Source organism: Taudactylus pleione, unplaced genomic scaffold, assembly GCF_031769625.1.
Source record: "Taudactylus pleione unplaced genomic scaffold, aTauple2 ptg000282l, whole genome shotgun sequence".
NCBI lineage: Eukaryota > Metazoa > Chordata > Amphibia > Anura > Myobatrachidae > Taudactylus > Taudactylus pleione.
This window is the reverse complement of record NW_028284684.1, coordinates 2,207,681-2,221,147: the sequence shown is the minus strand read 5'-3', so window position 1 is coordinate 2,221,147 and position 13,467 is coordinate 2,207,681. Positions and strand designations below refer to the sequence as shown.

The window sequence follows — 13,467 nt, the reverse complement described above, 5'->3', positions numbered from 1 at the left end:
AGTTACACAAAGTCACTAAATCGTTTTATGTTCTCTGCAGCTACATTAGAACACTTTGGGCTCAAGTCATTTTGAAGCATATGAATAAGTGTTGCTGCCTTTCAAAAACTACATTTATGTATATATAGTAGGTGCACTATGCGGTGCATTCCATTTTGCAATTCTGCTCAGGCTATTTTAAAAATCATTCTTTTGCATGCAATTTAAATAGTGCGTCTTTTACTCATCTGGTTTTTGTAAACCACCTAGTCAGTAACCATCCCCTATAAAATACTGTTTCTATAAAATAAATGCTAAACCATTGACCAGAAGAGTGTAATCCTAGATAGATGCATTAATCATGCAGCTGGTAAAAACAGCGACCCATACTACTGTAGATGTGCTCTGTGGAGGAGAAAATTGGTAATGTCGCTCGAAGAGGTCTAGCGGTAAACTCTGCAGGCATGCTGGAAAAGCTCACTTGGACTTCTCAGTGGGTGCCTGAACACAGGGTCCCTGTCTGGTAGAAGGAGGAGTGCCATGATGTGGTCACAAAGACTCTGGGAATAAAATATATGGTGACACTGGCAGGTATGAAATTGATGCGAGGAGACTTCCCTCTTCCCTGTATGATGAAGTGTCTGCTTAGGCCAAGCATATGACATTGAGACAAATTTCAAAATGGAACTTATAAGGCTCAAGGGACTCATAGACTGCAAAGGGCTACATATTAAACACTACCAATGCAAGAAACAATGTCACACAGCACAAATAACAATTCGACGGTAGAGCCAGACAGGAAACTGATTGCATCAGTTTATCTAGGCAAATGCACACAAATCCTAATCAAACACCACTATCACAGGAAGCAATTCAGTTATAAAAGTTTCAACCTCTAGGTGGTGGGGATGGGGGGAGGTTTGTAAATGCAAAATCACGTAATAGTATTGTGTTTAACCACCAGAATCACATTCAGTGGAAAACACCCAGGTGGTGTGCTTTAGGTGACCCTGTTACTACAGGAATTTATCATGTGAATTTGTCATGTTGACAAACCAATATACAATAACTTGGTGGGAAGCCAACATTGGGCCTGCTGTGGAATTTTGCATTGCACAATCGAACCTGAATTTCTGGCAAGGTGCGGGGTTTACAGAGTAAGATGGCATTGGCAGAGGAGCAGAAGATTACCGAGACAAAGGCCAGATGTGTAGAGGACACATTGTAAGGGCTTTGCTGTACAGGTGGACACAAGGTTATTTCTATTGCACTCAAGGACTAGCTCAGATGTGGCATTCATGGTCTTTCATCCTAGAGTTTTTTAACATTTGCACCTTCATGTTACTTTACTATACCATACATTGAAAAGCTACACACATACACCTACCTAATGCGCAACTGTATCCATATTCCCTAACTTCTGATTCATGAAATCCATAAATAAGGATAATCAGCATAGTATTTTAGGACAAAAACTGAAATGTTTAAGGTTGGACTTTGATGCTTTTCCATCCCTCAGCATTTTGAGGCGTTTGGGTTTTCAGATTCGCCTTCGTAAAGTGGAGAGTACCCTCAGATACTACAAGTGCACACATTTTGCAGTTTGCTTCGTAAATTACCTCCCCCTATTTACTCTAGCTTAATGTTCACATCCAGCTGTTGTCAAGTAACCCTGGATCAGGGCCGGATTAAGCCTTTGGGAAGCCCAGTACCCTCTTGTCAGGGCTGCCCCAATTGTCATTGGGCCCATCCCCACTCAATGTACAGCCTTTGGAAAATTTGCAGGACTACACACTTGGAATGGCCATTGATGGGCCCATCGGTGATTACCATCAAAGGTTTGCACCCCTCAATGGTCACCTCTGCTGTGGGCATGCCGGGCCACAGGCCAATTAAAAATGGGGACGGGCTTAGTGGCCACCGAGGGCTGTTCTGCAACTAAAAGAAAAGCATCAGCTCCTGCTCATCTATTGATGGCAGAGAACCATTGGTGGTTGCACATTCCCCTCTCTCTCACTACTTCTTCCGAGTCCCGCGACCGCCCTCTTCTTCCCTGCAGTCTGTCACTAGGAGCCACAGGCTACCACTTGGCATTTCATTGGTCCGGCGCCAGCCCTGCAGCCTAGCACTGCTCTGCAGTGTCGGCGGGGACTATGAAGGCTGTCTAATGCTAGGTACACACTAGGGCAAGTGTGTGCCTGCATTGCAGATCCAATCTGCGGTGGGTGGTCCTCCTAGAGAAGGAGGGACTTGCCCCCAGCACGCCCCCCCCCCCTTAATCCGGTTCTGCCTCAGATGCTACATACCACTTACTCAATTAACAAAAACAAGTGCAAACTGTCAAAAAGCAAATAGAGCAATGGTAAATGTAGCAAACATGATTAAGACTCTGTAGTCATACCTTTCCATCTGCATGCTGATGTGCCAGAAGAGAAGTGTTATCCTGGATATAAGCGAATTTACCCTAAGTCATGCAGCTAGTAAATCCTGTGACCCGTACCAGACTACTTTGGGGAGGCCTAGCGCTGACCTGTCACACACTGCCTAGTTTTAGAGGGTTATTTTTAATCTCTTTGAGACCCAAGTGGTGGAGAAGCAGAGGTATAGACTTATATTTATGGACTTTTACCCATTATCGCATATCATGATGTAAATGTTCATGAAGCATGAATTATGTTGTGTTTTTCTTTCCTCTGCCCAGATAATTGATATATCATTACCTTTCTGCGAATGCATGCATTTGTTTTTTTTGTTTTGAAGTTTAACCAAATTCTGTTTTGTGCTTTTTTGCAGTAGTCCACATGAAAATCGGAAGAAAAAACACTCCAGATCAGAATCCAAATCAAAAGTGAGGTCTCATTCCCGCTCACCCAACAGACAGGGAGCGCACAGTTTGGTACACTCAACAAGTATCTCTCCCGTGGAGAGCAGGGGATCTAGCCAAGAACGGTTCAGGTAACTCAATTTACTCTCTTTGCGAGACCGTTACATATCACAAGATCTGTATTTATATATGTAAGCCAGCCTTTTGCTCTGTCTTCTGTAAAATATGGTTAGAAATTCTAAACAACTATAAGGAACTATGGGTGGGATGCTTATTATAATGCTATTAGTAATGCCAACCTTTTATTGATATATTGGAGTAATACTTTATGTTCTGTATAACGTTTGAGAGGACTGTGTAGAGCAAATCTTGAGAAATATTATATATTATTAATGTGAAGATGTAATTACTCAATTTTTTTTGTTATTTGTTTCCCACATAGGATAATATTTGCAACACATTCTTTTGGTGATGCCTTAAGGCAATAATACGTCTACATTAAATCTGTTTTTAAAGTTTACTTGTGCGCGACAGAGTGTGAGAACAAGTTGTAGTTTGGAGTTCAACTATTGCCCACCGAGCCAGTGCTAAAGCTTTGGGCTGAGCCATGAAGACATGGCGATACCCAAATATTACTGGATATCCCTGTTTTTCATCTATACATTTCTTACATGAACGGAGTTTGGTGGTCGTCAATCCCAAACTCTTTTCTAAAGTACCACCTCAGTTCTCTTTTTAGCAGTCTCTGATCATACTCCTCAGGAGATTTCTGTAGGGAGAATTGCAGAAGGCTGATTCTAGGTTTTGTTAGTCCATACAGGATTATATTATCATTAATAATAATAATAATAATAATAATCAAGGTCAACCCTGTTATAACAAACTACAGTGACCCAAATGAAGGCTTTACCTTTCCGCAGATAAAATGGGATGCCTTTAAATCAGATTATATGAAGAAAATATATCTTCACCATAGAAGATGTTGCAGGACCCTCAGGACAAAGTCTCTTTAGTGTAATCTAAGTTCAACACCTTGGAAACAACCATCTATTGCTGCTGACAATACATACTTTTTTGTCAGATGTATGCTAAGACTCCTGATGTCGAAAATACCAGGAAAAACATTATTTTATCAGCCATATGGTAGCTATGAACATACAGTAGTAACGGCAATAGTCAGTATCAGGCCATTTTAGATGGAAACAGTCACAGAAAGCTCCACACTAAAATTATTACAGGTTGAGTCTCCCATATCCAAATATTCCAAAATATGGAATTATTTTGGCATGACTGAGAAAATGAAACCTTTTGATTTTTGATGATTCAATGTACACAAACTTTGTCTAAGGCACAAATTATTAAAAATATTGTATAAAATTACCTTCAGGCTGTGTGTATAAGGTGTATATGAAACATAAATGAATTTCATTTCTGAACACAAACTTTGCCTGAGTCACAAAATTATTGAAAATAGTGTATACAATTACCTGCAGGCTGTCTGTATAAAGTGTATATAACACACAAATGCTTTCTGTGTGTATATTTGGGCCCAAATCCCCAGGAGATTTCATTATGATATGCTATTATTCCGTTATCCAAAATACCTCTGGTCCCAAGCATTTTGAATATGGGAGACTCAACCTGTACTGTCTTTATCTTATTCACATTGCAGACTGTATCTCTTAGCTGATTGTGTGGCAATGCTTAAACTATTTTACCTTCAATTCTTCTAGAAAATATTTATTTTTTAATGGTGATATAAGCAGACAAATTGACCAGATTTATAATAATTCCAAAATATGACATGAGATGCAGATGGTATACCTTCAGAGTTATGTAAAGCCCACTTATTGGATATCGGGAAAGTATTGCACGTCTCTCTTCCTGTACCTGCATTACTCATATAGTTCTAATTCCAGGGCCAGACCTATACAAACACTGTGCTCATCATACTGATCAATCTCACCTTTTAAACTTTGATTTTCAAATATTAACTAAAGACCTAGCCATTATTTCCCTTTGTAAATAAACAGGTTTTTATACCTGGCAAATTGCTATTAATGAGCCAATTTAAGATCTGATCTCTGCCAACATCTAAGCTAAACTTGACATCTCTAGGATTAGACAAGGACTTCAACTAATTGAATAGGCCCTTTGATGAAGAGTCCTTTTCCATACAAGCTTTGTCACTATGGATTGTAGAAATTTCAAATGTGCCTTTTCAATCCTTTCCTGTTTTTGAGAGGGTCATGACAGGCATACAATGTCTCTCTAGGCGTATGTGCTCTGTTTTTATACAACCTATAGTTATAACTAATAAAAATTAGCCAGTTGATCGATCGAGAATCCCATAATTCCTTTAAGTTTCTTGTCTGAGGTTAAATTGGACCAAGTACCTGTTTTTCTTGGTGGCCTCAGATGCCAGGAAACCATTGGCTCTATTTCTCCTACTCCAAAACGGAGACACTTATAAATTAATTAATTCATTTGTGTTCACAGAGATGTCCATTTTCCCACATTAAATCTGAGCCTAATTGTGCTATCCTTCATTGACATAGTGTTGTTATTATTCTCATCATCTTTTATAAGGCACTACAAAATATCCACGGCACAGTACAATGGGGTCAAATCTATATTAATACAAAATAGCGGAATAGCATAGCAATGAGTACAATACAAAATAGCCAAAGAATAAGTACAAAGCATTACTATAGCAACAAAGTCTGGGTAGTAAAAGAGGGAGGGCTCAGTTCAGCACTCGATGATCCTGTACCCATTGTATTGGCAAGCAAACTGTCAGAGCACAGGTGGCATGGATACTGCTACGGGGAGAACAAGTGGGGGAGTCCATGAGAGCTTACATAGTATAGGTAAGGGTGAACTGGGAAGGATACATCATGGAGGGGTTGAGGAGGTGAGTTATGAGGACAGCTGGTAAGCTTTGTCTTAAGGCAGTGGTTCCCAAACATTCTTGAATCGGGCACCCTATAGTATAAACAATACGATAATTAAATTGTGCCATTCCTGTCCTCCTTAGGTTCAGTTATGTTCTGTAGTGGTGGACAGGGTTGGACTTCTGTTGGTCTGCACATTTTATGTAGAGATGTGCGGGTTCGGTTTTGCTCGGTTCTTTTCGACAAAATTAATGCAAATTAGTTCAGATTTATTTTATTGGCTATTCAAAACACGTGATAGCCGATAGCCAATAAGATGCCGTTTTGAGATCCGAACACATCCGAGTAAAACCGAACATGCACATCTCTAATTTTATGATGGGCATAAGCAGTGATAGCAGCTGCCAGTCACATTGACCATAAATAATTTGATTTGGTCCTGGACCACCAATCTGGCAAGCAGGTGCACCAGGCTAGTGTCTTAAGGGCATGTTTATGGTTGAAGAGACTTGTCGGGTGTCTGAGCTGACAAGGGAGTGGAGGATGGGGGCACAATGGACAAAATATTTAAGGAGGGTGTGTAAAGAGGTGAGACTGTGATTGGAGGAGCAAATTAAATTAAATAGCAATTAAATTAATTGATAAAAGTATTCTACACTTAAAACATATCTTCATACAGCAGATGCATATAGCATAGAAAACTTGAGTCCTACATATCCTAGGATAAATGCGGCCACAATTTTTTTTTTTTCTCATGCATTTTCCATTTTGGACAGAATGCACCAAATTCTGCATGAGGATCTTCTGTTCCTTGGGCCGCTGGTTAGCTCTGATATAACTGTCCATACTAAGGCTTGGTAGCGCAAGTGACATTGGCTCTGTCACTGGCATTGGGCTGTGTAGTTGCTGTACCACCTCCTTGCTAAATGGTGTGGCTGAATCCTTCTTTACAGTTTTCTGTAGGTAAGTATTGCTGGGTAATTTGCAGGGTCCTTATTCAGAAACACGAAACACACACCAAATCAGCCAGGGCGGCTCATCCTCCATCTTGGCATTGGTACCACTTGGTGCAAAGTATTACATCTCCCAGCCTGAAACAACAGCAGTAACTCACTGACTGGCATAAAGCAGTGTTTTACCCATATTCATCAGAACCTTCAGGATTAGCGGAGAGTGTGTGTGTATATTTATAGAGAGAGATAGATGTGTGTGTATTTGTATATAGATAATTATGATATGAATATATACGTAAGGTTGCTAATTTACATGCCTGGAAGGTATCTGTGTTTATGAATCAAGTTGATGTCACGACAGCTTGAGAAGTGACCACAACTGGTATGTTTTTACATTATTGAAACAATGCTGCTGTACTCTGCAAAGCCACTTTTAGGCATACTTGCCGACATTCCTGGGCAGCTTTTCCAGGTAAAATCTCCCCATCCTGCCCACTTCACTAGAAAGTGGGCGAAATGCGGGAGATGTGTACTCTTCCGGGGGTGCGGGGGGTAACCCGAAAAATTGGGAGCCTCCCGTGATTCCCGGGAGAGTAGGCATGTATGCTTTTAGGGCTATATCACACTGGGGAATTTTAGCATTTTTCTTGGCAAATACTATTCCATACAAATCAATGATTTCATATGTCAGGATGGTGCTCTAGTGATTTTGAAGCACGGATTGCTAGGAAAATTCTGTGACTAGCATTTTGACAGAGAGAGAAAGTTTCTAAGAGAAAATACTACTGTGTGACAAAATGTAAACCATTGCGTGCATGCCACATTGCTCGAGTTCTGCATTTTATACGTTACTTTCTTAAATTTGACTTTTATGCATTGAAAGGATAATTTTTAAGCTCCAACAGTTTTTCCAACTGCAAAAATGCTCCATGAAATCACAATTGTGAAACAGCCGTCGCTGCAGCAGGGACGTTTTTTTCAAGCTATAAGGCAATCGAAAAATCAATACTACTTGCAAATCATCTTACCATTTGGGGGATATGTGCTAAAACAAAATTTAGTGCACATCATCTTTTGAAGATCTTGCTAAATCACTGTCTTAATATGGTAATGTCGCCTGTATATTTTATTGTACTATTCATTTTCCTGTAACTAAAAACATTCACTACTCCAACTGCATGTGTTTCCCTAGTAATACAGCAATTCCAGTGACGATTCTGTAGTGATCTCAATGTAATTGTTACCTGTCTATTTGCAGGGAATGCACCCAGGACAAAGATGGCCATATTGCGTCAGAAATTGTCTCTTCAGTACAGTCCAAAATAACTCAGGTAATATTACATGCAGTGCTTGGTCGCTCTGTGATCTCTCGCAATCATCATCCTTTCTATTACGGCTTCTCTATAACTATTATTATACAGGTACATAAATATTTCTGCTTTCTTGCTTCAAAATTATTCAGCTTTTAAAAGCAAGAAGAGCATTACAAATTCTTATATATTAATGTCCAAATTCTGGGTTACTGCACAAAACCCGATCCATCTTAGCCAGGAAGAATTATGAATTTAAAGTGAAACTATCGAGAACTAAAGTATTATTTTTTTTTTTTTCTTCTATCGTGAACATAGGGACCTATTAATTTAGCCTTCTTCATCCCTAGTAACTCAGCACTCTTGTATTGTGTGCAGCTGTGAAAATGTGCCCGCATCAATCTGGAACATCGGAGGCATATGCTGCACAATGCAGGAGTCAGTAGCTGAGTTGAGGAAGGCAGTCCCTAAAGAGATATCAGCTAATGATTATTGATGATAATATAGCGAAGTAGAGCCATTCACACTTTAGTTATAGGTAGTATATAGCACGCAGTATTTCAGTGGTGTGTAATATAGATTTATAGATGCATATATAGTGGGAGATATACTAAGCCGTGCTCTAGATCAAGGCAAAATACATTAAAGGATGTAGACCACACTGTCAGATCACAGGTTCTCAAACTCGGTCCTCAGGACCCCATACAGTGCATGATTTCCAGGTCTCCTCACAGAATCACAAGTGAAATAATTAGCTCCACCTCTGGATCTTTTAAAATGTGTCAGTGAGTAATGAATTCACCTGCGTAGCTGCTGGGTGACCTGCAAAACGTGAACTGTGTGGATCCTGAGGACAGAGTTTGAGAACCACTGGCCTAGATGGAATATGAACCCAAGCCATTCCTTCATGTAACAGCAGAGGAAAGGGTTACTGACACAGGTTCACATTTCACTTGTTCATAATGACTGGTAATTGATGTGTGAAACCTCTTTAATTATCTGGATCTACTAAGCTGCCTCCCCATTGTTAGGACCGCTTGTAGACATCGTACCCTAATTGGTAGTGTCAGCACAGGCCATGGGTTAAATGAATAAAGTAATTAAACACAGGAAAGCAGTGCAGAGATACTGTGTATAGGAAGAAAGGGACATGAGGGAATCCTAGCAATACATGTCGTTATGAGAGGCAATACTGCAGTGATCAAAGGACAGTTTATCAAATACTGAATCCTGACATCTACGTTTCAGTTATGCAGGATAAAGGGGGTGTGGAACCTTTTAAGACTCGTATTAAATTAGTTGGAATCGCCTGTAGGAGCAACTGGCAGAATAATAGTTGAGTTAGCATTCAGCTATTGCAATAGTCCAGCTGTAAAAGTGTGAACAGTGAAGCACACAAAGGTCACAGATACTCCCGTCTGTTCAGTATGAATGCTTGGCACCGCAGCTCTAGCCGTATTTGATTTGTGCTGTTCTCTTCGCTCTGTCTACTCGGTTGCATAAAGGGTTATAGGACATCTGTTATCCCTGAGCCGCCTTTTTTTGCCACTAGAAATCATACCGTTTAGATCAGTGGTTCTCAAACTTTATCCTCGGGACCCCACACAGGTCATGTTTTCCAGGTCACTCAACAGGTGCACAGGTGTGTTCATTACTCACTGACGCATTTTAAAAGAGCCACAGGTGGAGATAATTATTTCACTTGTAATTCTGTGAAGAGACCTAGAAAACATGCACTGTTTGGAGTCCTGAGGCCTGAGTTTGAGAACCTGTGTTTTAGATCAACCAAATTAGTGGGAATATGTTCTGGTATAGAACCTGGAGCATTAAAAAAAATTATGAGTAATTTATATAACATTATGGGAGTGCTAATATTCTGAACAAAAACCCATTGCATTTGTTGATTATAAGGGTGCTACCTGCCCTTTACCTTATCACGGTTTTTCCAACTTCTCTGTGCCATCTGGTCCTGGCTCTTTCCCTTCACATCTCTCCGCCAACCATGCCCATAAAGCCTGTCAGCCCAGCTTTCACCTGTACCCCTTCATGCCTCTCACCTTTTCTCCACTTGTTCTTATGTCTCCTAGGGGCAGATGTATGAAGCTGTGGAAAGTGATAAAGTGCAGAGTGATAAATGACCAACCAATCCGCTCCCACCTCTCATTTTTCAAACACAGCCTGTAACATGACAGTTGTGAGCTGATTGGTTGGTCGTTTATCACTCTGCACTTTATCACTTTCCAGAGCTTCATACATCTGCCCCCTAGTACAGTGATTCTCAAACCCGGTCCTCAGGACCCTACAAAGTTCATGTTTTCCAGGTCACCCAGCAGGTGCACAGGTGTATTCATTACTCACTGACACATTTTCCAGGTAACACAGGAGGAGCTTATTATCTCACTTGTGATTGGGTGAGGAGACCTGGAAAACATGCACTGTTTGGCGTCCTGAGGACCAAGTTTGAAAACCTGTGGCCTAGTAGTTGGCTACAGCCGGGGTTCTCACAGTGCCCCCATCCAGTGGTGGACCTTGAAAAGAGTTGGGTTGGCAGAGTGATTGGGTGTTAATCCTGCACGAAGTGTGTGGAGTAGGGCTGGTTCTTTTAATTTAGAAAAAGTGTTTGTCTAACATTTCTTTCACTGCTGGGTGACTAGTGTATATTTTCTCTGCAATGAAGGGGATTTTGAGTGACAGGCGAGGCAGGCCATGTGACTAACTGGAGGGGAGGAGTTTAAGTTCAGTTTTTTGGATGGCATTGAAAGTGAGTTATGACCTCCAATGTATCAGTATGGAGAAAATGTAAGAAAAGCCATCATTTTATGTTGCGTTTTCTGGTCTATTTCTACCTCTTTACTACTCTATTTGAGCTAACATGGATAATCTCGTGCAATCTTACTGCAAGTAGGATACAGAAAAATGACAATCTGAAGATTAATTCAATCAAATAATTCCTGTGTGATTTACAAATAAAAGGTAGATGTAGTGTAGAGACGCTGGTTGCAGTTTGGCTAGGCCCCACAGCGACAAGTGCCTTTCACCCTCTCGCCTACCTGCTATTAGGTGGTGGAGCAGGACCTTGTGGACAGATCCCCAGCGGGGAAGTACCGGGTCTCTGCAGTGCTTAGAGTATCTCTGATGGAAGTACAAATGGTGTCCTATAGCTGTAGAAATATGCTGGTAAAAATTATTTTATTCAGATTTGAACAATTACTTATTTTGATAAAACTGATGTAGAATAATGTTGTTATAAGCTCAATGTTATACCATAATATATTTCAGTTTTAGTTTTTTAACAGATAATTAGCATGTTAAACAGTGCAATTATAAAATTATCAATCTCTTGTGTGAGCGAATAATTCCTGTGGCTAAAGGATACAGGAAAGAGTTCTGCCATCAATTAATTTGCTTCATATTTAATACGCTGTGGTTGTTAATCTTTTTTCATTATGTGCTTATAGCAACTGTTCATTGGAACAAAGGTTCCCATACTTAGTACTGCGTTAGCAGCCTTTCTTATTGATGTCATTTTGGCATTGATTTAGAAACTAAAGGGGGGTATCCACTAGACGATAAAGTTGAACGATAATGATAAAATCATTCGATAATCGTTCGAACATCGTTTGCAAATCGTGCAGTAATTGTTTCTAACTATGTACGATGCGCGCTCCCGCTGGTCGTTTGATCGTCTCCTCCATCGACTGAACATGCAGGTCAATTTTACTTGATTGCTTACAAATCGTTTACACATCGTTCACGCTGAACGATCAGACGATGAACCACTATCAGCCCACTATAGCTGAAAGCTCTCAATCACAGTATTAAAACAACATAGTTTGTTAGATCTTTTGCAAAGTGTTCAGAGTGGAAGATCATATTTCAAGGGAAACTTCAAGGGAAAATCGTTAAGAGGTTGGACAGGGATAAAATCATCTAGTGGATGCCCCCCATTAGAACAAGTTGGCAAATGCCACATAACAAATGTAGAAACACCAAAATAAAACACAATTAAAAAGTGGCTTAAAGTGGATTATGCTCTTACATCATATTAGCAGTTTAGATAGAAGTGTAAACCCTTGTCATTTGCTGTACAGTATGTGGCCTTATGCAAACTCAGATCTCCTATAACTCAGTGTGTGACTATATTCTATAGGCCAGTGGTTCTCAACCCTCCCAATATGTCATGTTTTGAGAATTTCTATCTGTGGATGTAGGTTATATTAATTTGCCTGTGCATGATTAAAGAAATCCACAAAACATGACCTGCTGGTGGTATTTGAGGACTGGAGTTGAGAACATCTGCTATAAAACATTGAAGCAAATAAACAAGTTGAGGAAAAAAAGTTTAATTTTGTTTTTCTTTTCCAGGATTTCATGGTCAAAGTAAGGGCAATGCTGGCAGCCTCCAAAAAAATGCGTACCGGCACTTCCTGATAACTTCTCTACAGTCCGTACTAACAGGAGAAACACCTTGCGTTACAGAGATCCAAGATGGTCGTTTTCCCTTTTTATGCAGCAATTCCACGATTTCACCGTGAAATCAAATTTACAGTTGGTCAATTTTTTATTGACCTTTTCCAGTCAGCCGTTGCTAAATTAATTTCAAACGATGCTCATCAAGGTTTTCGATAGAATTTTCTTTGAAGGGCAGCCAGTCCAATTGGCAGCATCTACAATGACACTTCCTGTCTTAAGGTGCCCACACACATACCGACTTTTCATCCAATTTGGCCGATTTTGACGAATCGTGACAACAGATCATGTAAAAAATGGCCAAATCGTGAGTTTCTACTCTTGATCACGATGCCGATGCTCGTCCCCGCTAGTCGTACCTCGCGTCTTCAGATCTGCCGTGCTGTAGGGCAGATTAGCCAATCTGGGATGCAATGCACTGGCTGCAAGATAGATCTTAAATCAGATTGGACATTTCTTAACTCCAAATCGTGACCACGACTGCCTAGGGAGAGTTCAGGGGAAATAATGTACATCGGCTGATTGGGAGCAAGTCAGTATGTGTGTGGGCACCTTAAGGGCATATAGCACATTAACAGCTAGAATTCTAAAGATCATTAATCCCTACTCCATACCAGTGACCAGCAACTGCCCCTGTGTATATTTGTATATACCATGTTTCTGTATTAAAGTGCTACAAAAATTAAAATAAATTTTTGTGAAAAACAATAAAGCATTTGTTGTGTGTTTAAGGATGTGAAAGCGTTTGATCGTGTACTTTTAAGTTAAATACCATTTTTATTTATGTAGCTGGATTGCGCTGTGCACCTGTACCCTAAATATGGACTGTAGTTTAAAATTGATTAAAAAAAATGGACTTGATGAATAAGTAATCAAAAAAAAATACACGTTAAGATCGATATATTTATTTGTGTTCTGTTATTTAATACCTTTTTGTTAATTTTCTATGACATCACAAGCCGCGAATGCTTTTTTGGCCCCATGTAAAGGGTCCCCACGTAAACTGAGCACCAGTTTTCGGGTCCATTCCACCCACA

The 13,467-nt window shown here is 40.1% G+C and overlaps 1 protein-coding gene across 3 annotated transcripts in view; it reads left to right on the top strand.

The window, feature by feature from the left end:
- Positions 1 to 13,142, top strand: part of SFSWAP (splicing factor SWAP) — a 154,452-nt gene extending 141,310 nt beyond the window's left edge. For all 3 annotated transcript variants that reach the window (XM_088482090.1, XM_088482091.1, XM_088482092.1), the window contains 3 exons: positions 2,773 to 2,934; positions 7,909 to 7,981; positions 12,326 to 13,142. In XM_088482090.1, the coding sequence (XP_088338216.1) occupies positions 2,773 to 2,934; positions 7,909 to 7,981; positions 12,326 to 12,391 (301 nt within the window). In that variant the 3' untranslated portion in view covers positions 12,392 to 13,142. The remainder of the gene's footprint in view (positions 1 to 2,772; positions 2,935 to 7,908; positions 7,982 to 12,325) is intronic.
- The last annotated feature ends 325 nt before the right edge of the window (positions 13,143 to 13,467 follow it).